Source organism: Emydura macquarii, unplaced genomic scaffold (genome assembly GCF_026122565.2).
Source record: "Emydura macquarii macquarii isolate MOO-44397 ecotype Brisbane River unplaced genomic scaffold, CSIRO-AGI_Emac_v2 contig_2924, whole genome shotgun sequence".
NCBI lineage: Eukaryota > Metazoa > Chordata > Testudines > Chelidae > Emydura > Emydura macquarii.
Genome location: NW_027133061.1, coordinates 572074 through 600013, shown reverse-complemented (window position 1 = coordinate 600013; position 27940 = coordinate 572074). Strand labels below are relative to the sequence as shown.

Below are 27940 nucleotides of genomic sequence, written 5' to 3'. Positions count from 1 at the left end.
TGGGGGGGGGGGGGCGGTGGGGGAGACTATCCAGCAATTCATGAAAGAGAGAGAATCCTTCAGGAAGGTTCCAACTCTGCCCTTCCCCGTCCTGCTTTCCAGAGATCACCTGACTTTAAACCCCCGAGTAAGCGCCACCGAAGAGAAAGTGATTCGCAGGAAGTGATAGGAAACGTTTTAAAAAGGCATGAATCGCTTTTATTTCAAATCGACTGATCAGCGGCGCCCCCTAGAAATCACTATTACAAGCATGAGCCCAGCGACGGGTGGGCAGGGAGAGACGGGATGGTTCACGTGTGCGACTGGTTTCTTTTTATTTCTTTTTCCCCGAATTGCAGACGCGACGAGCTGATGAGGAACGGAACTGTTTAGCACCCAGGGAGCCCAGCGGGAAAGGAACAGCCCAGACGATCAGATCAGCTTGGGGAGGCTGGCCAGCTACAGACTGCAGGAGTGGAGAAGAAACAGGGAAGAAGGGTAAAAGGGACGAACGGGGGCGACTGGGGGATTGGGGCCGCGGGGCGGGTTCACGGAGGCTGTTCTCCTGCCGCCGGATCCCCGCGGCCTCCGCTGGCGCTGATCCCATTGCAGGATTGGAGGACGTGGTCCTCACGCTGGAGGAACCGACCCTGGGATTTTCTATGATCCTGGGAGCTCACCCATCCAAGGAGCATCCAAGCCTGACCCCGCTGATGTCTTGTTATGCTTCCCAGCCTCCCCCATTTCTTACGTCCTCCGCCCTTGGAAGCCAATGGGCAAAGTCCCTGCTGATGTCCATGCTGTGATGGGAACCAGACCCCTAGCCTCCCCCCCCATAGGGGTGACGTGCCAGACCCTCCACACTTCCTCCAGCCCCTACCTCTCCTTGTGATCTCTGATCTCCTCCGCAGCAGCTTTCTCCTTCCCCTCTTGTTTAGCCTCTCTGGCGTCCGGAACTCCGGCCGGGTCGCTGTTCTTCTCCGTCTCCCCTTCGGGGGGGCTGGGCTTCTGCTTCTCTCCCTCCTTGGGGGCTTCTTCGTTTTCTACCTTCTTCTCCCCTTCCTGACCCTCCGCCTCTTTGGCGCGTTTCGGGGAGTCCTGCCAATGGGGAAGGGGTCAACCTGGGGGGTGACGGCGCCTGCCATGCCGCCCCCTCCCTGCCCAGGATCTGGGAGTGGTTCTGAGTTGGCTAACGTCACGAGGAGCCGGGCCCTGGCCTGCAGGCACAGATACTCCCACATCTTTTCTCAGAGCCCTGCCCCGATGCCTCAACCCCCGATCTTTATTCCCTGGGCGCTGAGTTCAAGACAGCCCGGTCACCATGCCCTGGTCTCTCTCTGAGCTACAGCCTTCTCCCTCCCTGGGCAGCTCCCCGTGCCCACCCCAGGACAGAGCCTTCCTGCTACCTCCAAAGCATCTTCCGCTTTCCTCTTGATCGCGGCCTTCTCGTTCTTCTCCTTGGTTTGCTCATCGATCACCAGCTTGCCCTCCTCGTCACTGCTGCCCTCCGCGTTGCCTTTCTTTTCGCCGTCGCCCTCCGGCTCCCGCTCCGGCTCGGCATCTTCTGGGCAGCTCTTCTTCTGGGTCGGCTGCTGGGGGGCATGGGGAGGAAGAGAAGAGAAGAGGTGGAGGAAGATGGACATGGGACACAGTTATCGCGAGGTGGTAGGAAGACACTGCCCGGTGCCCCACACCTCCCAAAAAGCTGCTCCCCGGTGCCAGCTGGTATTCAGGGCCAGGGATGAGTCCACACAAGTCCATTTTTTAATCATGGGGGAAGAAATAAAACTGTTTCTATTCCTGGCAAGGGTCTAACACGTTCCCTTGGAGACAAACGGACCGGGCAGCCACCAGCCAGGGCAGCCCCAGCCCAGCATCCCTGCTCTGTGCCTCAGTTTCCCCCTTGCAGGGAAACAGGGATGGGAGGGGGGGGGTCTACTACACAGCGAGCACCTCCTGTCCACAACTACGTTTCTATAGCACCTTGGGGCACATGGAATCTCAAAGCACTGTGCAGCTGTGGCCAAAGAACATACACGGAGTTGCAGCCACTTCTGGGGTGGGGCACAACAGCAGCTGGTGGAAGTGGAAGAGATCCCTGCATTCGGTTTAAATTGCAGGGGGAATTTAGGGAGGCAGGACTGAGTTTCCAGAATTTTGGCTAGGATTCGGGCGAACGCCCCCAACTCCTATGAAAGGAGGGGTCTTGAATGACCGTAAGTCCTTGCTTTTAGCTATCTTCCAGAACATGGCACCACCCTAGAGGGTGCTGTGCTTCTGGGAACCTGCCGCCAAGAGAAGAACTCCCCTGTATGAATGCCCCAACCCACTTGCTGAGCACCTAGACATTTCTTGGTGATCTCCCCTCCACCGCCCAGAAAGACCAGCCCTCGCTGATCTAATAAGACCTGACAGCATCACAGCAGAAAGCAGAGCTGCTCCAGGCTACCCAGAGGAATATTTTAGTCAACACAATGAGATCGCAAAGCAGAGCCGCTTTGATCCCCGCATGCTCTGCACCCTGCGGAGAAAACCCACCCCCGAAACGTCAATGCAGACTGCAGCTTTCGGAGGATGTCAGCCGGTTCACTCACTGATTCAAGGGATGAAAGATACACCCGGCTTGAGAGCTGCATAGTCCCCCCTGGCACCTTAAGAACCTCTAACACTTGACCTGGGAAAGAGGGAGGGCTCATGGCACAAAACACTGAACTAGGGCTCAAGGAATCTGGGTCATATTCCCAGCTCTCTGCTGGGTGACCTTGAGCAAATCACCTCTGCCTCAGTTTCCTCTCCCACCCTTTGGCCGTCTGGTGTATTTAGACTGTGTGCGCACACAGCTCCTCCCACCTGATACCGGTTGGGGTCTTTAGTACTGTTATCACAATCCTCATTAACAGACAGTCACAGATTAACCCTTGTATCTTGAGCTGATTAGAATTTCCCAGTAGAAATTCCCCCTTCACACACACCCCACCGCCACAAAGGGACTTTTTGACTAAACTGAAAATTTGTGTGAAAATTTTCCACTTAAAAAAAAAATTTTTTTAAATAATTGGCTTTTCACTATGAAACCGAAAGCCCACTTTTTTCAATTTTAAACTGGAAAATTTTCAGTTTTGGGGGATTTTGGCTTTTCAACAAAAAAGTTTTAGTCTAAAAATATTTCATGAGTATAGGGGAAGAAATAATTTCCCCACGGTCACTCGTCCCCTGTCTGTAAGGGGCTGAAGGAATAAGGCTCCCATTAACTTCAACAAACGGATCAGGGCAGGAGAGATTCAGGTCAGCTTTCCTGTTCCCATTTTGTCCCCATAGAGAAACTGAGGCACAAAGAGAGGCGGTAACTGGTTAAGATCACACAGCAAACTGAGGCAGAGCTGGGAATAGATTCCAGGAGTCATACCTCAGAGCCCTGTCTCTCCCTGCTCTAACCACTAGACCCCATTCTCCTGCCAGAGCCAGGGACAGAATCCAGGAGTCCAGACTTCCAGTCTCATGCTCCACCACACGACTGAATTCCCTTTCCCCCTTGAGGATTACCTAAATATTCTCTTTAGGACAGTGGTATCTCGAGCACATGCCTGAAAAGATCAGTGGGGTTGGGGCCCTTTGACCCTTTCCAACCACCCCCGCTCAGCCCTCCCAATTCACACCCAAGCCACTGCAAGTAAATAGACTCATAGAAGATTAGCGTTGGAAGGGACCTCGGGAGGTATCTAGTCCAACCCCCTGCTCAGAGCAGGACTAACCCCAGCTAAACCATCCCAGCCAGGGCTTTGTCAAGCTGCAGTTTAAAAACCTCTAATGATGGAGACTCCTCCACCTCCCTAGGTAACCCATTCCAGAGCTTCACCACCTCCTAGTGAAAAACCTTTTCCTAATGTCCAACCTAGACCTCCCGCCCTGCAACTTGACTACCCCAGACTTGGTATGTAGGACACGTCCCTCCAGTACCTGGTCCCAGCAGCTACTCTTGTATAACAAAGGAGACCAGAGTGGAGTCGCTGCTCTGGGCAAAAGAGGCTCAGGTCTCCAACCAAGGAGGAGTTCTGCCCTACGTGAATTAGCCAGGGGCAAGCAGAGAGGTTTAGCAGGTAGACGCACCTGATACCCAGAGGCTTTGACGGTCGGGTTATTCTCGATCTCCCACAAGCCTTCGCTGAACCCTTTCCTTTTGTTGGGCTTCCCAAACTTCTCCTTGCATTCTTCGTAGGGAAAGAGGTCTTTGGGACCCAGGAATGCTCTGCGTGGTGGAAAAGGAAAGAAGCCATGATGACATACAACACATTATGCGCCTCCACAGCACCCCGTAGCTGAGGCTTGCTAGGTAAACCGCTAAGCTCCCATGACCTGTCTGGGAGGCGGGGTCCGATGGGGAAACTGAGGCACCAGGTGTGGAAGTAACTAGGGGTTTTCAAAGGCACCCCTGGAAGATAAACACCTAACTCCCACAGAAAGTCAGTTGATCCCTTAGGACCTTCATAAAACCTAGCTCTGATTTCCTGGACCTGCCTTATCAAAGTTTTGTGTCGGTGAATTAGTAAAAAAACAAAACAGAACAAAACAAAACCACCCTCCGTTGTTTCAACAGAACTTGGCATTTTGGGGAGTTTTGTTATGTCATCGGGAAGGTGGGGGGGTCTCTTGACCTTTCTACAGCACCCCCACCCCCGCACAGATAACACAAACCTGGGTAAAATCCTAGCACCACACTGATCAAACTGCTGCCCCAGTGGCCTTAAATACCTTGACGCGACCCCACCCAAGGACTGAGCTTGGAGAGGCTGGTTCTGGGGCAGACGGGCATATGCTGGTCGGGGGGATAGTGACTTTTTATTATTATTATTATTTGCATTGCAGGGGCTCCTTGGAGCCCTAGTCATGGACCAAGAGCCCATGGTGCCAGGTGCTGTACAAACACATGGCCCTGCCCCAAGGAGCTTACAATGGCCTCTTACATTCATCTTATTTTTAGTGCCAGTCTGTTGGAAGAGGGATGCATTGGTTACACCCCGGGAAAGGAGAAAGGTCATAAAAAGGTTCTTTCATGCTCAGATTTCCCGCCCCCCCAAATCCCTCCCATCTTCCTCACACGCCCCTTCCTCATCACCATCTCTCCTCCACCCTCAGTGTAACTGACAAGGAGGAAGGCTGTCCCGGCGACGGATGCACCTCATCTCATGAGAGCACGGGCGGCTCTCGCTGTAAAGAGACTGGGCACTCCTTGACAGCTCTGCTGAGATTTGGACCCAAGACCTTCTTGCATCCTGAGGGAGCATCCTACCCTCAGCCAACTGGTGCGTTTGCCTGAACACGGCTCACGTGACTCTGACTGACACCCCCCGTCTTGCTTGCCCAACACACGCAGGCACGCGTTCCTCCCACCCCGCGCCCCCTTTTTAAATCCCACTCACGTTTCATGGGTCCCGAAGAAGAAGACTTGGTATTTATTGGAGGAGGATTTGACTGCGGCTTCTGGCATCTCGTCAATCTGTTCAGGGGACACAAATCGTGGGGTGAGAAACCGAGAACGAACAATGGGTCCAATGATGCTTCGAGATGAACTGAGAACAAAGGCCAAGGAGCTCAGCAACCCTTGATCTGCGAAGTTCTCCAAGAAAGAAGATGGAACTATTTGGGACACGTGTTAAGAAGGAAGCCGGAGCGTCTGTCGGGGCAGGAATATCATGGGCCAGCTGGAGGCGCACACCCAAAAGAGGCTGACCAGAAAGCATCCCTCCACCCTTCAGCACGGGTCAACGTATGAGACTTAGCAACATAAATCTTCTGAGGTTGTACAGCGCCTTGCTCTCCCATAGCACCTTTCCTCGGCAGATCTCAAAGCGCTTCACAAAGGAAGTCAGTATCGTCACCCCCATTTTACAGATGGGGAAATTGAGGCACAGAGCAGGGAAGCGACTTGCCCAAGGTCACCCAGCAGGCAGAGCGGGGAGATAGAGGACATGCAAAGAGCGGCCTGGGATAGACAGGGATGCGGTGCCTTCTTGATGCCTTAAGTGGCATCTCATGGCATGAGACAGTTTCCAGTTACTTGGAAATGAATCATTTGCTGACACACAAACACACAGGGAAAAAAAACCAAATAATTTGTCTAAGACAAAGTAGGATCCAACTAGCTGCAGGGTTAGACGAGGAACAAAAACATTTATCTGCAAATTAAACGATTTGCCAGTTGGCAGGGCTGGCGGTGGGAGAAATCTTAACATAACACTAGCAGTGAAGATTATTTTAAAGTGCACCCTGATCCGAGGGCCAGGTTAGCAGAAAGAAGCTATCAGCACCAGTGTGTTCTTGGGTCACACACGGATCAGGGCGTAGGTGGTTATGGCAGCACCTACCGGCCTCAGCGGACATCATGGCCAGACACAGGGCGAGAGATTGTTCCTGCCCCATGGAGCTCACAGTCCAGACGGACAAGGAAGGATTTATTACCTCCATTTTACAGAGGGGGGAACGGAGGCACAGGGTAGAACCAGGGATTGAAGCCAGCTCTCCAGCCCAGGTTCTCCCAGGTGGCTCTCCGCCAGGCTTCCTCTGCCCAGTGGGAAGGGAGATTTTATGTCCCGACAGCCTGGGTTGTACACACCAGCCATCCCAGAATGCATTGCCCCCCTTGCTGTTGGTGCTGCTTTGTCTGTCTGTCCTTGTTGAGGTATTATGGGATAGCTGCCCGGGGTTCCCCCCCGCACAGCAGGGACTGTCTCTTGTGATGTGCTCGCCACCAATCCCAGCCGTGGCCTCTGGAAATATTAACCATTTCCCCAGAATGCACCAGTCGGGTGTCATGGTTGGTGCAGACCCACAAAGAGAGGTGATGTGTGGCGGCGCTGGGACAAAAGCCGCCGCGTTGGCACAGCTCCACCCTGGGTGTTGTCCCCAGCCAGGGCAAAGCGAGGGTACGCACGCTCAGTTTTGGAACGTCATCCTTTATTAACAATGATAGTGCCTGGGAGCCCCCAGTCATGGCCCAGGGCCTTGTGGGGCTAGGTGCTGTACAAACACAGAACAAATGGATGGTGCCTGCCCCCGAAGCGCTTCCAGCCGCTCTCCGTCCCTGGGCACCGTGGAGAGAGCAGTTCCAGCTTTTAAGCACAGCTCTGATCCCTAGACGGTCAGTGGCCCCCAGGTTCCTGGAACAGTCACCCCGCGGACGTTAACATATTGAACCTTGCAGACCGAGGCATGATCCTTTACCACCATTGCACAGCCATTTACACCGGTGCAAAACTGGGGGGCTGAAACACAACCAAACCCCCAGGTCCTGGCCTGGTCTAAATGCCTTCCAGCAGGCAGGCAGTAGGAATGAAACCCAGCATGCGCAGGCCGGGTGTGCAAATAACCTCTGGCTTCATAGCAATCATGGACATTTTACTCCAACTCCTGCTTGGAAAAAGAGCAACCTCTCAGGCAGCCAATTAAACTCCTGCTCCTAAATTATGCACGCCACAAAAATAGCCTCCCTCTGGTTAAAACCTTACTTTCCTGCTCTGCCCCCACCCCCAACCCGCCCTTTGCAACCGGTGACAACATCCAGGGCCGGGTACCGATGAAAGAGCAATGATTTAGGATTGGCTGCTTTCCTAGCCAACCGTAAGCTCTTGTCTAGACTGGCTCAGACATATTTAGCTCAGCAAATTCGCGGGCTTGCTCTAGGGCCCTGTGCTAAAAGGAATGCCAGTTTCAGAGAATCTGGGGAAGGTTGTAACAAAGCTGGGAAAAAACAAAAACAAACCCACAGATCAGATCCACTCAGGGCAGGGCTGAGATGGGGAAAGGGAAATTTCCAAGCAACTCTTCAAGACGCTTTTTCCTCCCATGCAATGGAGTTGGTGGCTAGTATTTTCACTCCTCCGTTTAGTCTCACATGGGCATGATCTGAAACATACATAGATCGGTGGGGGTGGACCAAGGATCCATGGATTTGGACTGGGAGAGGGCCCACGGATCTGCAAAGTATATCTCTAAAAATAAGGGAGTTGGCTGGCTGCGGTGGAAGTCCATTAGGACTGGAAAGCAGGACAGAGCATGGGCCCCTTTTGCAAACGGAAGGGCTTTGATTCGTTGCCGCTTAGCTTTAACCCAACCCTGCGCGGTAAGTTGCCTTCCACACCAGGACAGTTACACCAAGGTTGGGCGATGGAGGATGAAACGGTGCGGCTGGAAATGGGGCAGTGCTTTCAAGTTTTGGTGGTGACTGATTCCTACAACCGGACACAGTGATTTCGACCTGCCTCAGAGGGCAACAAAACAAAATAAATCCAAACGCCACTGAGCCAAAATCTGCTCTCTCTTCTGCTCACCCAGTGAAACAGCCAAGAATTAAATTAGGAATATTTCATCGTGAGATTTAGCACAAACACACACACACACACAGTTTCCACCAACCGGCCCCTAACTCCGACACCACACATCTGCACATCGCAACAAGCTTTTGAATTCCCCACTCAGCCCCCTGCCCAGATCCAGTGGCTGTACGCAGGGGCGGTCTTTTTGGTCTGTGTTTGCACAGTGCTTGGTAGCAGGGAGTCCCGAGGGCCCTGGCTGGTAGCGCAACACAAATGAATAACAAGAAGATAACCAGGAAAGTTCAGTGGCATTTATTTTTCTGGTTATTCCTCCGTTTTTCGGGATTATTCAGATTATTCAAATCCCGTTCTCACGGTAGCACTAGATCTGGGCATTTCTGAGGCCTAGAGGGAAGCCCATTTCCACAGCAAACCTCCAGGCTGTTCCTAGAAGCAGCGCTGGTATCCAGGAAAAACGGGCTGGGCAGAATCCTACATGCAAGAATCAAATCATCCGTCCCCCCCTGCCCCCACCTCCCTGTTTCATAAATCGCCCTTCCCGGCAGCAGCTGGTCTAGGGAACACGACACCATGACACAGAGAAATTCCTCAGCCACCACACACCTCTGCTCCACGGCAACATGGGGTGTCTGACTTCAACCACAACATTAAAATTCTCCAGAGCAGGCTGGGATAACAATGCAGCTTTTCCACCGGGCTGGAGGGTGATCAAAGGCTGCCCTGCGGGATGTCTGGTGTGTGCTGTGGGGGGAGCTGTGGGGTGGGAGGTCATATCCCGGGGCGTTTGCAGCCAGGGACTTGAAAGCCCCTTGACTAAAAAGAAATAATCACTTCTCCAATTTCTGTCCTGCACTCCCTTGGTTTAGAAAGTGGGCAGGAGTGGGGGAAGGGAGATAATTGGCATTGGATCGGCTAAAAGACATCTACAGAGGCCTGGGGCAGGGTTCAAATGATGCAGCATAGGCGAGTGGTTAGAGAGAGGTGGGGGCTGGGAGTCAGGACTCCGGGGTTCTGAAGCGTGATCCAGGGGTTACAGCAAAAAAGGCCCTGGGAAGTCAGGAATTCAGGGAGATCTGCCGCCGACCTGCAGCGTGGCTTCCATCAAGTCGCATTCCCGATGCTCTGTGCCTCAGTTTCCCCACTGACGAAATGGTGGGGGGTAAAGCCATTTATAAAGAGCTCTGAGATCTGTCCGCGTAAGTGCAAACAGCCTGAGGTCCAGGGGGTCAGATACGGTGGTGATGAGGAGGGCGTGAGAGTCTAGAGCGAATGGGACGGGGCGAGACGCTTCATTAAAACATGACGCCTTTGGCCGTGGACCTCGCTCCCCCAGGCAGAAATCAGCCGATGGAGGGATCCCTACTCCTCTCCTCCCCCGACCAGGCTGGGGGCGCCAGCCCATGGTCCGTGGCTTGGGCCCACGCTCCGAGGCCCCACAGCAGGGAACGTATTTCACACGCCGGCTGGAGGATTAAGGCGCCCGATTTGCAAAGCAGCCGCGCCACCCTCAGCAACTATGGCCAGGCCTGGGGCTAAGCCATCCTCCCCCCCTTACACAAACCTCTGTCCTGCATGTACACACGCCCCACACAACCCCCGCCACACACACACACTCCCTGCCACACCCCTCCACACACACACACTCCGCCACGCCCCTCCACACACAACTCCAACCCCCACACACCACGCACCCCCCACTCCTCCACACACAGTCCCACTAGGTGACCACACACACCAGCTCCACACATCGTCACACCAGCTCTTCCACACACATTCAGTTGCTTGCTCACAACTGCGGGTCCCCTTACCCCCAGATGCTCACAATACATCTCACTACCCTGCCCCCCATGCACACTTAGAGCAGCCCTTCCCCCTCACACACACACCAGGCCCCTCATCACACTCTCACAATGCATCCCACCATCGCCTGCCCCCGCTATCACACCAGATGCACACACACACACACCCCATTGTATGCCACCCTAGGCTCCTCCCCTTGGCTCTCTGGCCTGTCTGATAACCAGCTGCTCGGCCCCTGCCGACTCAGCATAGAAAAATGCAGCCCCATCCGCCCTGCCACCCACTGCCAGGCCTGATAGACGTGCCATAAAGGAAACCACAACCACCTGGCTGGACCCGATCCCCCGCCCCCAGCCACGGTCTCTGTTCCCCTCCCTGCCGCACGCACCCTGCTCCCTGCGGATCACCACATGCCCAGGACAGAGCGCGAAACCCGCACGCGCCCAAATCAACAGTGCCACAGGCGCGTCGCTGACACACGGCTACCTACAGATGGAGTGTAGTGCGGGGAGAGCCAAAGGAACAGGGGCAGGGTGGCTGCCAGACCGGAGGGACGGACCCCCCCACCCCGCGGCAAAATTCAATGCTAGTCTCAACCCCCGCCCAGGCTCGGGGGAGTTTGGATAGGGAGGTTTCAGGCTGGGCCCATCTCCATTATTAATGAAGCAGATCAGAGGCCTCCCAGATCTAGGACCCAGGAGTCCTGCCCCCCAGCACGCTGCTCTGACACAGAGAACAATACACCCCCCGGACTTGGCTACCCACAAAAGTTAATCCGCAATACAGCGGGGTGTGAATTTAGAGGGGATTGACGACTCCCCTGGACCTGCGTGCATGGGCCCCACATCAAATGGAATCCAGAATCAGGCCCTTTTATTCTGGAACAGGAGCACCTGCATGCCGTTAATCTGGAATACTCAGGGGCCATTGCCCGGGAGGACCATTAACTCTGCACGCCTCGTATTTTTAATCTCTTTGTTTAAGAGGAAAAGAAAACCGCAGCTCCCTGTCTTTATTTTTCCCAGTGGCTGTGAACATTGGCCAGGTGTGGGGGTCTCCCTGGGGAGCCAGGAACACAAGCCACACCTGCCTTTGTGGATAAAGACGCTCTGGTAACACAACACCACAGGCCAGAAGGAGGACCTCCGCCCCCAAGAATCTCCCTCCTAGCTAGCACATGGGCCAGGATGTCAGCCCCGGAGACCAGAGACCTCTGGCCTGTGCCCAAAGCGGGCATGCCCCAGGCAGGGTCAGCCCGGATCTAGTGGGCAAAATGGGTCTTCATGGCCCATGCAGAGCCCTGGCCTCTGCTACACAACTCCAGCCAACTGGGGCGGAGGCTCCCCGAGATGTTCTCAGTCCCGCTGGCCCGCCCAGTCTCCAGCCCCAACCAGCTGCAGCGGAAGGCAGCTAACGGGCAGTTATGGAACCGTCTGTCCATCCCTGGGAGGAGATTTGCCCTTCCAGCAGGCAGCCAGCGCCCGGCTTGGGCACAGGGGATACAAGGGCTCGTAACTCGAGCTGGGGGGGAAAAGGTTCCGTCGCACCTGGTTTTCTGGTAGGAAATTCAGGTTTTGACCAAAGGATTCTTGCTGCAGAAAGCGCCGGCTTCCTGCGGGAAATTTCCATTGTCGATCAGAAACACCCTCCCCCCAGCCTGAACACCCAAATATTTCAATCTGGAAACGCTGCTGCAGTGCCTTCTGGGAGTTGTAGTTCAGTTGGTTCCTGTCCCAATTTTCCTCCATGGGCCTGGCTCCCCAGCCAGACAACCACTCCCCTCAGGCTGTTGGACTTAAATCACTAGCTGGGTGGCTCAACTACAGTTAAAGGGCCAGAGCTTCAAATGGTGTGAATTAGCTCCGGGGAGCGGGTCTGCGCCAGTCTACACCAACTCAGGTTATGGCTCCAAATGTGGATGATCATCCCATGCAGGGCATTTATACCTAGTTGAGGTCTCATTAGCTAATAACAAAGCCAATTTCATCAGTAGAGCTTGACGATCTTTAGCATGTCATCCTTCCAACACCCCTGTGAGATAGGGAAGCATTATTACCCCCACTGTACAGATGGGGAACTGAGGCACAGAGAGTCTAAGGGATTTTCCCAAGGTTACACCGAAAGTCCATGACACTGCAGGGAATTGAACCCAGGTCTCCCCACAACTTAGGCCTGTGCCCCAAGCTCTGGACCATCCTTTCTCTCTGGTTTGCATCTTCCCCCGCCCCTCCATGACAGCCAGTTAAAATTTACAGCAGATGCTGTTGTTTTAGCAAATAACAATCACACACACCAGCCACCCATGTGTGAATAAAAGCAAAAAGCTTTTTATAGCTTCTAAAAATAGCCCCAGGTTTCAGCCAGAACTAATCCAGCCAAAATGTCCAGGGAAAGCCTCCCAGGAGGGCTGGAAGAACTCCGGAGAGAGGAGTTGGTTCCACAAGGCCCGGGTGGGATCTCAGAGGAATCAGAGCTTGGGCTCTGACAGAGACGAGCGAGAATCAAAACCGCCTACCCGCAGGAGCCAGGACTCCTGGGTTCTATTCCTGGGCTCTGACACGGCACGATCTTGGGCAAGTCATGTTCCTGCCTCAGTTTCTCCATCTGTAAAATGGGCACCACACTTACCTAGACCACACAGTTTCTGGGAAGAGTTTGTTCTGGTTTGTGAAAGGGCTCAGAGATCCTTGGAGGGAAGGCTGCGTAGGCACAGCATGCCATGTTTTTATGTCATATACACAATCAGCCCTAATGGGACAAATGCAGCACCCAAAGTGCAGTGCCAGAGAGCGTGTTAAAGATTAGCCCAGGTGCTTTGCAGGGCTGCCTTTTTTGTGGCCTGGTGCAGTGCTCCTGGCTCAGAACCTGTGGCAGTAGCAGGTTACTACAGCACCCAGTGCACTGTTAACTCTCTGCTGCCTGTCGCCACCACCCCAGTGTTTAAAAAACCCCCGACACCACAGCAGAAGCTCCTCCAAAGCCAGTGAGCACCGGGGAGACCCGGACTCTTGGCAGCTGGTTGCTAACAAGAGTTACAAATCAATCAATATGGACTTCAGCCAGAAGGAAGTCAGAGAACAGCGTGCTCTGAATGGGCAAAGAGCTCGCGTCGGGGAAAAATGAAGGGCCAGGTCAGGACTATTCCCTGGGTGGGAATTGCAAGACTGACGAGGAATGGGATCAGCAGTCTACCTAGCCCGGTCTCCCGTCACCGGCAAGGCAGAGGGGCAATGGGGTCCAGTGGGCAGCGCACCGGACTGGGATGTGTGGGTGCAAGGCCTGGCTCGGCTGCGTGAGGTGGGGCTGGATTTTCAGACGCTCTGCGCCCCAAAGGGAGGTGTGAATTTAAAAAAATAAAATAAATTAAAAAAGCGCAGCTCCTATTGCCCGGACCTGCTTGGAAATCAGGCCATGACACTGCTCTGTGCCTCAGTTTCCCCAGCGGCGAATGGGAATGATAATCCTTTCTCGCACCCATCCTTTGTCTCTCTGTTTAGGCCATGAGCTCTTCAGGGCAGGGGCTGTCCGGGGAGCACCCGGCACAATGGATCCTGATCTCAGCTGGTGCCTCTAGGCATCTGCTGTAATACAGACAAACCACATGGGGGGAGGGGGGAGGAGAGGGGTCTGCTCAGGAAGGTTCTCGCATTCAGAGCACAGGCTGCTTCACAGCCCTGAACTCCATGCACATATCAACGTCTTGACTTTTCCCTCCTGGGCTGGTGAAACCGGAAGGTCAGGCTCATCCTCTTTGTTTTACAGATAGGGAAACTGAGGCACAGAACGAGAGACGGAGCAGTCCAAGATCAAACAGGGAAGTCTTGTGAGAGCCAGGACTAGAACGCACTAATTTCCAGCTCCCAGTCTTCTGTTCTGGCCATTTTTATTATTACAGCGGTGCCGAGAGGTATCAATGTGCCAGGTGCTGTACATACACCTATTGAGGGACAGTCCCTGCCCAGAGTTCTCAGTCTGTGTAGAAAAAGGATGGGAGGGGAAACTGAGACAGTGAGAGGGGAAATGACTTGCCCAAGGTCACCCACCAGGTCCATGGCAGAGCCAAGAAAAGAATCCAGGGCTCCAGAGTGCCAGGGCAGGGCATCTCTAGACCCATCGGCTCAGCTCTCCCTGGCGTGCACTGGGATCCCGGCGACCTGGCTCTGAAGCAATTTTAGGAGAATCCCGGGCGCGTCCTGCGAAGGGGGGCGGGTGGGGGAAGGAGGGTCAGGTCCCATCTCATCTACTCCTCGCTCCCGTCGCTGGCAGGGCCATGCGCCAAAGCTGCAGGCGGGAGGATCAGGAAATATACTGCCAAGCGACCGTGGCACCGCAGCCGGGGAAGCTGTTAACAGCCCGCAACAGACAGGAAGCAACAGGGCTTTCGATTTCAGGCCCTCTGCTGCCTCACTGACCCGGCCCCCCAGCCACACGCCCCCTGCCCTGGCAAAGAATGGAACGAACTCATTGACCATGGATTCTGTGCTCCAATTGAGGAGATGGGGGGGAAGAGGAGGCTGGCTCCAGCGACACCCTGGACGACTGGGCCTTCTTGTTTTGATCCATTCCCCAGGTGGATCCTGCGGTTCTGTCCTCCAGCAGCCCCTGGAGTCCCATCCAGTGACTCAGCCAAAGCCAACGCGGTGCCCAGCCCCGCACTGAGATCTCACCGCCCAGGGCAGCATCCACCTACGACACTCCAGTCACGCAGGGACAGAGAGGAGTGGGCCGCACAGAAGGCTGGGGGCCAGGAGCACACGGCTAAGCGCTGCCATGAGATGCACTGTCTGGGGGACTAGTGGAGGGATCCTTCCTGACCCCACATCAGTTGAATTGCACGAGACTCTGTTTAATGCCAGCATGCACCGGTAAGGGTGCGGGGGGGTTGATTCCAGTAGTGGCGCGCTGCACTTGTGCAAACAACTAATGGAACAGCTGCGGCACTGGTGTAAAAAAGTGGCTTGCCCCCGTGCGGCTTGCACCTGTGCAACGTATCTACCCTAGGGATTTGCACTGATGCAGCGACGCGGGTGCAAAAACCCCACTGATCCCTTAAGCCTGCAGCGATTAGGGAGGAAGATGACCCAGCCCAAGAGTTCTTGGGGGGGCGCATCTCCAGAAGCCAGTTTTTCTTGGTGTCATTGATAAATGCAGCCTCTGTGCCCCTGGGTACCGGATAGCCAAGGCCGGAAGGAGGCCAGAGGTAAAGACTGGATGCAAAAGGAGTCACGTGATGGGGACGCACTGGCTACTGTCTGGAAATCTTAGGAGCAAAGGAGCAGGTGCCGCAAGCCGAGGACCCACGTGTGGTTAAGCAGCTTAGAGCAGAGCTGCGTGCAGTTCACAGGCATGCTGCGGAGCTGAGCGTAGGGAGGCCCCAGCTACTCCACTGCAGGGGCTACAGTGTGGCCTAGTGGATAGAGCACCGGATCAGGAGACCTGGGTTCTATTCCCAGCTCTGGCACTGACATGCTGGGTGACCACGAGCAAGTCAACCCGCCTGGTGCCTCAGTTTCCCCAGATGTAAAATGAGGATAACGCCAGTGAGAGCCACCGATGATAAGCACTGCATAAGAGTTAAGTGCTACTGGATTAAAGTATCTCCACAATTCCTCACCACCCTGGCTATCGACCTGGCCCTCAGCCCCTCGTAATCATTAATGGATTTCATTCCTTCTGGGAGTCAGGGAAGGGTTATCTCCATTTTACAGATGGGGAAACTGAGGCACAGAGCGACCACGGCCCAGACTTTTAAGGCCTGGAAGCGTTGCAGGGCTCAGCGTTGCAAACTGAATGCACTGAAGAGCCTAATTCCCAAGTGCATAAATCCCTTCCGAAAATGAGATTGTTTTTTTTTTTAAATTTCATTTATTTCTTTCATTTTTGAAAAGCAGATATCCTGCCTCCCACTCTAGGACCCGACCCACTCGACCATCCTTCCTACCTTGGGGCGGACCTTTACGATTCCTGACATCACAGCCCCAAGATCTCTGCAGCTCCACCACACACCCCAGTCTTCCGCTAGCGGTGGTGCCCGCAGCCGTGCGCACATTACAATGGGCAGGGACAGGTCCACCCCGGGGGAGAAGGGGGAAAGGGTCAGTTTGCCTCAGGTCCCCCCGTTTGAGAGGCCATCGTGAGGGAGGGGCGGCCGGGCCAAACCTGAGCGGTGCTGTGACCCCACATGCCCGGGGCGCAGAGCATGGGCCCAGCCCCATGAGATATGAGCCACCACTGCGGGGGCAGTGCGGCTCAGCGGTGCAATTCCTGTGAACAATGTCGAGGGGGGGCCTGGGTAGGGTGTCCCCTTGGAAGCCGAGCAGGGTGATGCTGAGAAAGGCTTGTTGCCTTCCTCCGCCGGTTCTCCTCCGCAGCATCGGGGAGTCCCACCCGCTCAGAGTCCGAGGCTGGCACTACGGGAGGCGGGGATCCAGCCCAGCTCAGCGGCCTGGCAGTGCAGGGGCGAGTCCTAGGCCACGGAGCCAGGCCCCGCAGCCCACCCATACCAGACAGGCTGAAGGTGGAAAGCTCCGTCCTGCGGTCACGTGGACCGGGGAGAAGTGACTCAAGGTTGGTGACTAATCCAGCTTGCCTCTGTTAAATGAGGCAAGCTTCCCCTGCTACAGGTCTGCCCATGCCCGTCAATCCCGCCCCCAGCCCTTCTGCTGCTCCAACCACTGCCGCCCCCCCAGCTCCATCAGTGCCCCCTCAAATCCTGATTTGCAGCCCTCCTGCTAGTCCAAGCCCTGGGCTCCCCCAGTGCTGGCAGGCGCCCCGTCTGCAAAGTGTTTCAGGAGCGCCCCCAATGAAAGGCACCAGATTAAAGACAGAGCAGCTAGTGCTAGTCTCCGCTTTGATATGAAAAAGCCCCATGGCTTCTGCTGCCCAGGCAGCAACATGCACGTGCCAGGCAGCAGAGAACCATGGGCTGGCCCCAGCCAACCAGCGGCCCCAGCACAGCTGATGCGGATTGGAATTGGTTCCCTAGCCTGATCCGATAGGACAAAGGTCAGGCCCGCCCTCCCGCGCAGCTGTCCCGCCCTAGGCTGTGCTAGCAACTACAAGATCACAGGGCTTAATCTTTCAAGAGTTTGTGTTGCATGGGCCGCCCGCCTCCCCCCACATCCTCCACCTCGGATAGGAAATCTGAATAGGAATGGGAGCGTGGCAAAGGTATTCCCACATCCCGGACCCGTTCCGGAGCAGCTACGACTAATCCTGATCCGTGCTGAGAAAGGAACAATGAGTCAGAATCATGGCAGGCTAGGCTCCTGATTTCACACGCACACAAACACACACAAACACACACACACAATTCCGGCAGTGAAAAGGAGCCTTGGTGTAAATGCGGGATGGGCCAGGAGTCCGACGACCCCCTGGAGTCCGACTCACATAATTCAAACCGCACAGTGTCCCTGGGAAATAGGGGTTACACCCAGTTTTACAAATGGGTAAACTGAGGCAGAGAGGGATCGAGCTCCTTGCCCACGGCATTCTGTGTATCGTGGCAGCCCCTTGAGGCGCCATGTGAGATTGGGGCCTCATTGTGCCGGGCGCTGCACAGACACAGAGCAAGAGACGGTCCCTGCCCCAAAAAGCTCAGGCTGAATAGAGAAGAAGGACCAGAGAGAGGAAACAGAGACAATGCAAGAGAGGAAGTGACTTCCCTGAGGGCAGTGGTAGAGCCAGGGCCAGAACCCAGGGCTCCTGACACAACAGCCTAACCACAAGCCTCTCCCAAAAGTAGAGTCAATGGCAGAGATGAGAACCATTTCTGGGTTCCCCCGCCCCCTCCCCCCAGATCCAACCAGTGGGCCGCACAGCATCTCTGTTCACCTTCAGTCCCACTCTCCCAGAGCACCATCCAAAGCCCTTTAAGCTAGGAGGAATCTGACTCCATTGGGCTTTGAATCATGGCCTTCGCAGTCCCCACAGCAGTTCTTCTGCTGGAGGTGCGGTCCTGGCAGGGTGTTTCGCTGTGTGTGGGCGACCTGCATGAGGCGCAATCCCTGGGGGGAACCAGGAGCGGAGAGACCCCGGGTGACATTTTCAAGAGGGTCTAAATGACTCCAGGCCCCGGGATGCAAGCCAGGGAGTGGCCAAGCGCCCTCTGCTTCCGGCAGGATCAGGCCCACCGGGACGCAGCACGAGACAACCTTGTGTCATGGACACCGCGCTCGTGGTGAGCAGGGATGTAACTGACACCCGCCGCCAGGGCCCAGAGCGGCCGAAAGGAGCCTGGGTGCAAAGGAAGCAGGAAGGTCAGGCAGCAACCCAGCCGCCAGGCGCCGGCTCAGTGCAGGGAGACCCAGCGATAACCAAAGGACTCCTTTATCTTCTCCTGGGGCCTGCTCAGCCGGCTTTCCACACCCTAGCTTTCCCCGTGTCCTTTCTCCATCTCACTTTCAGCTCCCAGCCACGGGTCCTGTGATCTAGACTAGAGCATTCGGTTACCTGAAAGCAGGGGCTGTGGTCAGGACACAGAGCGCGCCGGGGTCTCTCTTCCACAGCTTCTCATGGGAACTCATAGGCCTGTGCCTCAGTTTCCCCACCTGTAAAATTGGGGATCATGACCCACACAGGACACACCGTGAAAATTCAGAGCGTTGCTGTAGCAGTGCAACAGGCTGGCAACGTCTGTTACCGGTTTAGCTAGAAAGTGTCATGAGCAGGCAGTGTTGCCTAATGGCTAGAGCACTGGACTGGGGGACTCGGGAGACAGGGTCTCCCTGCTAGGTGACCCCTGGGCAAGTCACTTCCCCTCCTGTCCCTGAGTTTTCCCTTCCCATTCTTTGTCTGTCTTGGCTATTTAGATCATAAGCGACACAGGGATCTGTTCGTACAGCGCCGTGCACGAGGGGATTTTGGTCCATGATTGTGGTAGTGGCAAGAAGCCCCAATGTGCACCATAAATACATGCACTGCTTCCCCCTGCTGGATGGAATCTGAGCAGGCCAGTGGTGTGTCACAGGCCCTAGACTGCTCACAACTAGTGGGTGATTCTCCCCTCGCTCAGGTGGGCTGTGGGAACAGGAGGCTGAGCATTTGGTCTCCACTGCCGTGGCAAGCAATGCAATGCAAGACCCAGAAGTGCTCCTGGACTTGGTACCATAGCATTTTGAGCGTAGGCTGAATCCTTGAACGACAGAGCCCCTGTTTCAGAGAGCCCGGCTCTCCCAGCAAGGGATCTGCTCCGACAACAGCCCCAGGCACTGCCCCGAACAAACGGGCCTAAGCAGCAGGGCAGGGGACAGGCCTATGAACAGTGGCTGATGCAGAGACAGAGAAAAGAAAATAAGGCTGCACTTGCTCTCTGCCGTCGGAGAGCTCCAGACAGCCGCTCACCCCGCCTGGCATCTGATGCGTCTGCATTACTGCACGCAGGCCTGGAGCAATGAAATGCACCGGGCGGGGGGAGGAGAAGGGGGTTGGGCTGCCTCTCCTAAGGAGCACCTGGTGGGACTGGAGCACAATGAGGGTTTCCTGCAATTTGGAGGCTCCTAGGAGTGCTGAGAGGAGGCAGGCAAGGCGAGACCACATTAACTCCCATGGGCTCTAGGGCTCTGTGTAAACGGAGGCATCTACACAGCTGTCCTCTGCACCTCCTCTTCCAAACAGCACCCCACCCCTTTCCGCTGACCGGATCACGCCATGTGAGGCAGACAGATGTCCACCAGACAGGCAGAGGCTGGGCTGAGTGCAGATGACATGAGTTTGTTTGTATTCCCAAGCAGGCCTCAAAACCAACTTTCATGGGTGGGTGGCAAAAGGCTACTCGGTGAGTCGCCGAGCTCCCTGCGTACATGCATGCGCTAAAGCAGAAAATTGGCCAAGTTCTAATCTCAGTGTAAAGCCAGAATAACTCGAATTAAATCAGCAAATTCGAGACCAAGATCCAGACGGAAAAATCTGTTGCAGTCTCGTTTAATCAAGGAAAACTTCACCCCAGGACCAGAGCTGAGTGAGAATTTTCCAGCAGGACCTTTTCCCGTTGGAAAATGCCATTTCATTGAAACAGAAACTTCCCACATGCGGGGATTTTGACAACATTTAGTTGGGGAAGAGGGTGGAAGAAAAATAAAAAAACGAAGCATTTTGATTAGGCCGTCCTGTTCAATGTCTGCCATTTGCAGAAGGGAACATTTTGACTTTACACTGAAAAATGCCTGTCCGTTTTGAACTCTGACATCCGAAGTTCGAGTTTACGTTGGACGCGACCAGACGAGCAGAACATTTCGACGAAACAAAAACCGGCGGGAACCCCTTTTCGCGGGAGATACTGAACTAAAGCCGACTTAGAAGTCAGGCAATTTCCCACAAAGCAGAAATCCTGGTTCCTACCCAGCTCCCTGCGGGCAGGGGATACAGCCGATCTCTTCCATTGTCAGATATGCAGCCATGGACCCTCGGCAGGCCTCTCTGCAAACACAGACTAAGAGACAGCCCCTGCTGAAGGAGGTTACAGATTTGGATTGCCCAAAGCTGCACAGCCGTGGGCGCCGTGCGCTGGGGGAACGGAGGCTGGGTGAGGCATTTGAACTGCTGGGTGCTGCCCGTTCACCCAGGGCCGGCTCTGGAATGCTGGGGTGGCACCACTGGCGTGACCGACCGGATTGCATCTTTGGGGGGGCGTTTGCTGGTCTTCTTCAGGCAGGAGGAGGGTTATGGGTGGAACGTGTACGCTGCCGGGGGAACCTCTCCCAGGGCAAGCTAAGCAAGGTCCACGTCGGTCAGCGACTGGAAGGGAAACCCCCCGTCCTGCTGGAAGTGGTATTGATGATTCAGTAGGACCTGCTCTGAGTCAGTGTCCGGTTAAACCAGACCACAGCTGATCTGTTAAGCAGAGACCTTAACGTGTTGGCATCCTAAGCCCACTCAGATCCCCTCTCCCTCATATACCCCATCATTCTGTGCTGACAAGATCCTTCCTCTCATCAGCCAAAGAAAGGAAAACACTTGGGCCCTTATAACACAGGCTGAGGACAACGGGGGTCTGTCGGAGTCCAGCGGGCCCCACGTTCAGCCCAGTCCCATCCTTCCCCTGCACCCGGAGCCGGGGCTGCCGCCTCTCTCGGGTGGCGGGTTGGGACCAAACCCTGGATCCGCGTCAGAATTTGGCAGGTGGGGGCTCCGCATCGTTCTAGAAGGATGGAGAAGGAAGACGGAGATTCAAAGGGCCTTTCCCTTTAAGACACTCCCGACTCCTTTCTTGCCTTTCAGAACAAACGGCCTGGCCAGCGGAGAGCAGCAGCAGAGCCCGTGGCCTGCAGCGACAAGGCCGACTGTATCCGGTTTCTTGTTTAAAGAGACAGGGAGTGCAAGGAAGGAAGTGCCAAGAAGCATTGACGGGCCCGATCCCGCAGGGCGCCAACGATCCACCCCACCCAACCCCAGCAGCACCTGCAACCACCACGTGCCTCCAGCTGCATGAGCCTGCTTCCTTAAGCCTCTGGAGGCCATGATTCAGCCAGGTGCTGAGCACCTGTGGATTGGTACCAAGTCCCGTCCCCCCCCGGACGGATCAGGAGCAAACCTGCTACACTTTTATCTGAATGCTCTGTAGATAAATAAGGTGGCTGTAATTAAGAAGGGACGTGGATCCGACAACGGCGGAGTGGACACCTATGGCCCGGAACACAGAGGGACTGTAGCCGCTGAACGCAGCGTGTGTCCCCCTGCATCGATCAGGGCACCCTTGTGCCAGGGGCTGCACAGACAGTGTGAGACGCAGTCCCTGCTCCCGCGAGCTGGAACTCTGAACGGACACGACAAAGGTCTCACCAAGAAAGCGTGGCCTTGTGCTTAAAGGGCTGGGCTCCACAGACCTGGATACTATGCCCATCCCTTCCCCTGGGTGACCAGGCCCCTCTCTGTGCTTCAGTTTCCCCTCCAGCTTCTTGTCTATATTTAGGGCAAGAACTGTCTCTTCTCACATGTACGTACAGCACCTGGCACCATCTCAGTCTTGGTCAGGGCCTCTAGGGGCTACCATCATGTGTGTCGTTATTAGCAGGCAGAACAGAGAGATGGAGCGACTGGACCCAGCTGACCTGGGAACTGAACCTAGATCTCCAGAGTCCCAGGCTCGCACCGCCACCACAAGGCCAAGCTTCCCCTGCAAGCCCTAACTCACACACATTGTTCATGGGTTAGTTTGTCGGGATTCCTTTTTCTTTTAAGTGGGGGGAGAGGGGGGCGCGGCGGCGGCTCGCAAAGCTGCCTGGGTCCCATGAGTCTAAACGCAGTGAGGATCCTAGTAGATCTCAACCTACAAGGAGCAAGCCAGAGGGCTGGTCAGTCATGTTAATTACAGCAGAGCCCAGGGACCAGCCAAGAACCTCATTGTGCTAGCTTCCAGACAGCTGCTGGCCTGAAAGCACTGACCTCCGAAATGAGCTGTGATCTAAATAACCTGGCTCTCGAGCCATCCCCTGAGGGTCAACTCCTTCCTCCTGTTTATTCCTCTCGACTTTTAATTTATTGACTGTCTCTTTAAATTCCACTCACACCTGATTTAGACCCAGGGTTTTTTGCACAAATGCACCAGACCAAAACACACATTAAAAAAAAAAAAATCCATAACATTTAACCAAAATGGCCCATTCTTTGGGAGCAAACCCTGCTCAGTTTGCTCAGGCGAGTAACGGGATTACCTGTGGGAGTAAGGTCAGGAGCATCTGCCCTTTTAAGGCTGCATCCTGCCCTGACTCAGGATTGTTCTCTGCCAGGGGAGCTGCGGGACTAGACCCCGAGTTGCAGGATATTCGCTTCGGAGAGTGGTGCTTCCTACCGCGAGCAAATCTACGGGGTCCGATTCCCCACCACCCTGCACCTGGCTGCATCGTTTACACCAGGGCAAAACGAGAGAAGAATGCCGTCGTTCCACTCTGGCAACGTTTTCCATCCACTTTGCACGGGTGGAAACAGCTGCACAAAGGGCAGGGGAGGGAGAATCTGGTCCCTTATCATTACACGGCCGGGAAGGGACGAACTTGCTTCTGGCCACCGAGAAACAATAGACCGTGAGCTCTTCGGGGCAGGGACTGTCTGTCGCTGTGTCTCGGGGCCGGTAGGCGTCCCTGGCATACAAACAATTAATAAGAATAATAAAGCGGTTCTTTGTGTGCACTGAGCTGATCACATGCCCAATATGAAATCTGCCTGTGTTCCCCTCCTCCCCCACCCCCACACACTCTTTTTATAATTTGATCTACTGGGAGCTCAGACGCTTGCTGCTCCCTGCAGAACTACCACCTGAAATCTCAGCGCCGGATTCCCGCTGATGCCGAGGCCCGCTTTGCACCGCTCTGACAAACGGCAAGAGGCCTAACAGTGGGTGCTACTGTAATTCCCCACCCCACACACACTCCTAGGCCCCTCTGTGCAGTGTAAAGGGGCCTGAGTGAAGATGAGAATCAGGCCCAGGTTGATCTGCAGCCCCGAAGCCCCACACGGCCAAAGGAGAAGGTTTTCCCCTCTCCCGAAGCGAAACTCCAGCAGTGAATGAAATTCCGTGCCTTCGAGAGGTGCCGGAGAAACGCAGCAAGCCTCTAACGCTACTTTTTGGCGACTCCCTTAATCGGGCTGGGAGAAAGGGAACGAATGTGAACGGAAGATCAATGCCGCCCTCGAGACAGAGGTCAAAAGCACACGAACAAGAACTCAGCCTATGCTGCCCCCTTCCTAATCTTCCCCCCTCCCCGCGCTGGAAGGGGGCACTGGAAACGCTCAGTCAGGGTAGCCTGTTGGCTCCTCCTAGAAAAGCCGCTTTCAAACAGGTTTGGAGGCCAGTGCCAAGTTATAATCCCCTCCCCTTCCCCCCCCCCCCCCACATACCATATGAAACCAAACAAAAGTCATTCAACAAAAGCAAGGAGGAGAGTGAGACTGGGGTGGGGTGGGGCGCAGAACCACCTCCATGGCTTTCAAACGTGCTGCTCTTTGGATTCGTTTTTCCATTTGAAATCGCTTTCGTTTTCAGCCCGGGACCGTCTGCGCTGAGGAGGAAGAGGGCGGGGGCAAATCCTCCAAGGAAAATTTTAAACTGCATCATCAACCGCTTAAAAATAACCTGCAACGTATTCTCTAGCAAGAGTCTCTCTCCCCACCCTCTCGTGCCAGAGCGATTGGAGGCTGGCTGCCATTGGAGTGCACAGCAAAAGCTCTTGCTGTCTTTCTGTCAGAGCAGGATCCGGCCCCGAGTAGCACAGATAAAGCAGCCTGGAAAACCACCCGCACCCAGGCTGATGCACTGCAGCCCCTTCTCACGTGTTCTGGTGACATCAAAGGGTTCAGGACACTCACGGTGCAGGCCCCAATTCTGCAACGCATTCACATACGGTGCATATGCTTAAATCCACGGCGCTTATGTACGTGCTCCAAGGGCTTTGCTGAATCAGGTCCTAGGCCTGCACATCGGCCTGATCTTACTCCCATTATTATTATTAAACAACGACACTATGGCAGGGCCCAAAAGCCTGGATCAGGACTTTGCCATTGACTTGGACAGGCCCAGCCCGTGGAGCGGCAGAATGCTCCCCCATAACGCTCCAAATATTTATATTGATTTTTAAAATGTAGCTGTTCACACACACTCCAACCAGCCCCATTCTGGTTCCAGCCCAAACAAGGGCAGAACTTCTCCCAGCAGCAACAGAATCAGGCTCTCCACAGGGGCATCCAGAGATCAGAGCTACGCAAGGGGTCCAGGGGCACTGATCCGACTGCAGGATCCGGGCAATCTTTATAAATCCCGCTTTAGAACACCCAGCTGTTCGGACACAGCCGTAACAGCAAATGAAGCTCTTATGAAATAACGAAGTACAATGAAGCAACACCACCAAGGAGCAAAATTAAATTACAACCAATGCACAACTTCCCTGGCATCTTAGCGTCTCGCTATGCCCTGCACGTCACTGTCTCTGCTGGGATTTTTGCACGACTGTAGCTCCACCGATGTACTTATAGACACTGCACCTCCCCCCCCATACACACACACAAACACACTGTGCTGGTGCAATATGGGGCCTGCACTGATTTACTACCTCCTTGCACTGGTGTAACCCCATTCCGTACCAGTGCAGCATGACTGCATGATAGGGGTTTGCACGGGTGTATCCTCATCCATGTGGTTGCACTGAGGGACGTTGCCCTAGTCCAGCCCAGCTCCATTGCATCTGGCATACCACATGACTCTAAGGACCCCACACGTGCTCTGAAATTACACACAGGCCTATATTACAATTGAGCCAGTCACACACACACACACACACACACACACAAAACAGGGCCCCGATCCTGAGAAGGGAACCAAATGGTCAGACTCCTGAGCCTGCGGGACTAGGTCGTTTAACAGAGTTTCTCTGTAACAGACACACAAAACTAAACTAGGTCAAAATAAGGAGGAAACTTCTGAGCTGAAATTCTAGTGTGGTTTGTTTCCCCCCCCATCTTTAGCTTGAACTAATGGAGAAAACACACTCCACGTTTATGTCACAAGCTTATAAAATATGTCGTCTACAGGCCTGACCTGAAAAACCTTCAGGCAGGCAACGCACACGTGCTTCCAGAAATATACCCGCATTTCCTAGGCTGAGCCAACAGCCTCACAGAAAAACTTTATTAGGGTTAGCTGTGCATTTGTTGTTTTGTAACGTGCAAAGTTAAAATTCCAATCAATAAAACTACAAAGGAACCCCAACAGGGTCAGATCCTGAGCTGGTGTAACACACTGGAGCTACTTTTCATCATCTGAAAATTAGGCCCACAGATCCCAGTAGCCTGAATGGAACTACTGCCCTTTTAAATGCAATTTACAAGATAAATACACAACAACCCTTGAAGCTCTGACAAAGATGGCACAAGTTGGTACCTGTGATCCCCTGACCATAGCTTTAATCTATTTGGAATCTAATGCTGAAAAAAAAAAGAGCTCTGTTTGTTGCCCTGAAGATGAAATATGACAATCCCATTGGTACGCCCCTCCGGCTCCCCTCCTCCAACTAAAACACAACAGGGAAAGTCTAGTTTCACTTACTGTCTCCAAGGAGATGAGAAAAAAAAAATGCAAGAGACTCTCCTAACAGAGAACTTTGAATACAACTGGGCTTACTTTTTAAAACCAACTGCACCATTTTCATTAGCAGGCCACAGTATAAGTGATATTTATTTTTAAGTTGCAGCAGCTTTTAGTGCTGATGGAATAATAAGGCATGATCACAGGAAATATTCATAAAGGTGAGGTCATAAAAAACAGCCACAAAAACACATGGTATGCATTTATAATTTACTTTCTGACTCCCATATATATGTGTATGATCTAATTTCTGCTCTCAGAGATGGGCCTTTCTGTTTTCATGCTTGCAATACACATGTAAACACACATGGAACACTAATCAGATTCGCCTGCACATTTTTTTTTTTTATAAATATTCACCTGCCTGTCATCTATTTACAAGTTGGTCTTTTGTTTCATAGCAATATATTGTCCAGCATGAAAGTGCCCAGGAGACAATACATGTAAAAATACATTAAAATAAAGTAACAGATTAGCATAGTTATAATCTGCTTTACTTTGTTTCCTACATATTCATTATACGGCCTACTTTCAGATTGGGGGCTGATGTAGAGAACACCATATACATTTAATTTCTTTTTTTAAATCTAACTGGTCTGATCTGATTTCCACCCCAACTATACAAAACACACCCCTCACGTGGAAGTTGAAAGGAGATCCTCTCAAATGGGGAGGAAAAGCGACATTAAGAAACTACAAGCACTGAAGGCGGATAGGAGACTCCTGTGCGCCTACGTACAATTGAGGGTTCTGGGGATAATCTGGGGGGTTTATAATCCCTGGCAAACGGGGCTGCTCCAGTTCTAATCTGGGGGCTCCCAGGCCACGTTCCCATCCAACTCTCCAGACTGAGGCGTGCAATCTCTGTTTTCCAGGCAAGGCTCCCTGGCTCCGGCTCATTTCAGGTCTATGGACGGTTTGATAACCCAATCCCCGGCCCCAGGTTATGGCCACACTTCCACCTCTATGGGCCCCCCACAGACCAGGCGCCTAATCTAAAATGCAAGCTCCCAGTCTGTGCCCGAGCCCAGATCCCCCGGGTGGATAATCTAAATCCACAGGCTCCTGCGCGGGGCTCTGCTGCTCCCCCCCAGCCCGAGGTGCACTCTCCCAGCCGTGGGGTGAGCGGGGGGGGGTGGAGCGAACCTGGGCCAGCCTCGCCCCCCCACCCATGCCACCCCGCCGCTCCGTGCAACGTGCAACAGCCCGCGTTATGCAACGGACTGAGAATCCCATTGAAACTGAAGGGGGGGGCAGTGTTGATCCCCCCCCTTGCACCACACACAGCCCCCCCGCAGGCTCCTTACCCTAGCAGGCCAGTGGGGGTAGCCCTTCATCTTGGCGAACACCAGGTCCCCGCATTTGTACTCCTTCTGCCGGTGGGACCGGGACATCTTCGCCTGGCGCGCCGGGCGGGCTGCTGGAAAGTGGGGGGGGGGCGCTGGGCGGAGGAGGAGGAGGAGGGGGGTCCTTAATTGGCGGGGCTGGGGGGGGGGGAAGAGCAGGCCTGAGGGCGAAGTTTGGAGGCGAAACCCAGCGATCTAGCGAGCAGCTCCCCCAGCCCTCGGGCGAGCGGGCGGCGCGGGGGGGTGGGGGCGGGCGGCTCGGCGCCCAGGTGCTCGCAGCAGCAGCAGTAGTAGGTAGGTTCCCGGGAGGCGACGGGCCGCTGGGTGCCCCATGCAGCAGTTGTTTGTGTTTGAAATTCAATTGCTCCCTCCCTTCCGTCCCCTCCCCCTCCCCACACCCCCCCACCCCCACC

General features: G+C 54.4%; 1 protein-coding gene across 2 annotated transcripts; it reads right to left on the bottom strand.

Annotated features, from left to right (window-relative positions):
* Positions 1–175: 175 nt before the first annotated feature.
* HDGF (heparin binding growth factor) lies at positions 176–27940 on the bottom strand. 2 transcript variants are annotated; one of them, XM_067569711.1, is made up of 6 exons: positions 27489–27940; positions 5397–5473; positions 4087–4225; positions 1386–1571; positions 860–1077; positions 176–445 (listed from the first exon to the last, which is right to left on the bottom strand). In XM_067569711.1, the coding sequence occupies exons 1-6, from the start codon at positions 27573–27575 to the stop codon at positions 439–441; spliced, it is 714 nt and encodes a 237-aa protein (XP_067425812.1). In that variant the 5' UTR covers positions 27576–27940; the 3' UTR covers positions 176–438. The 2 variants fall into 2 exon arrangements, with proteins under 2 accessions (XP_067425812.1, XP_067425813.1); XM_067569712.1 differs by having other exon boundaries at positions 1386–1568; positions 27489–27938.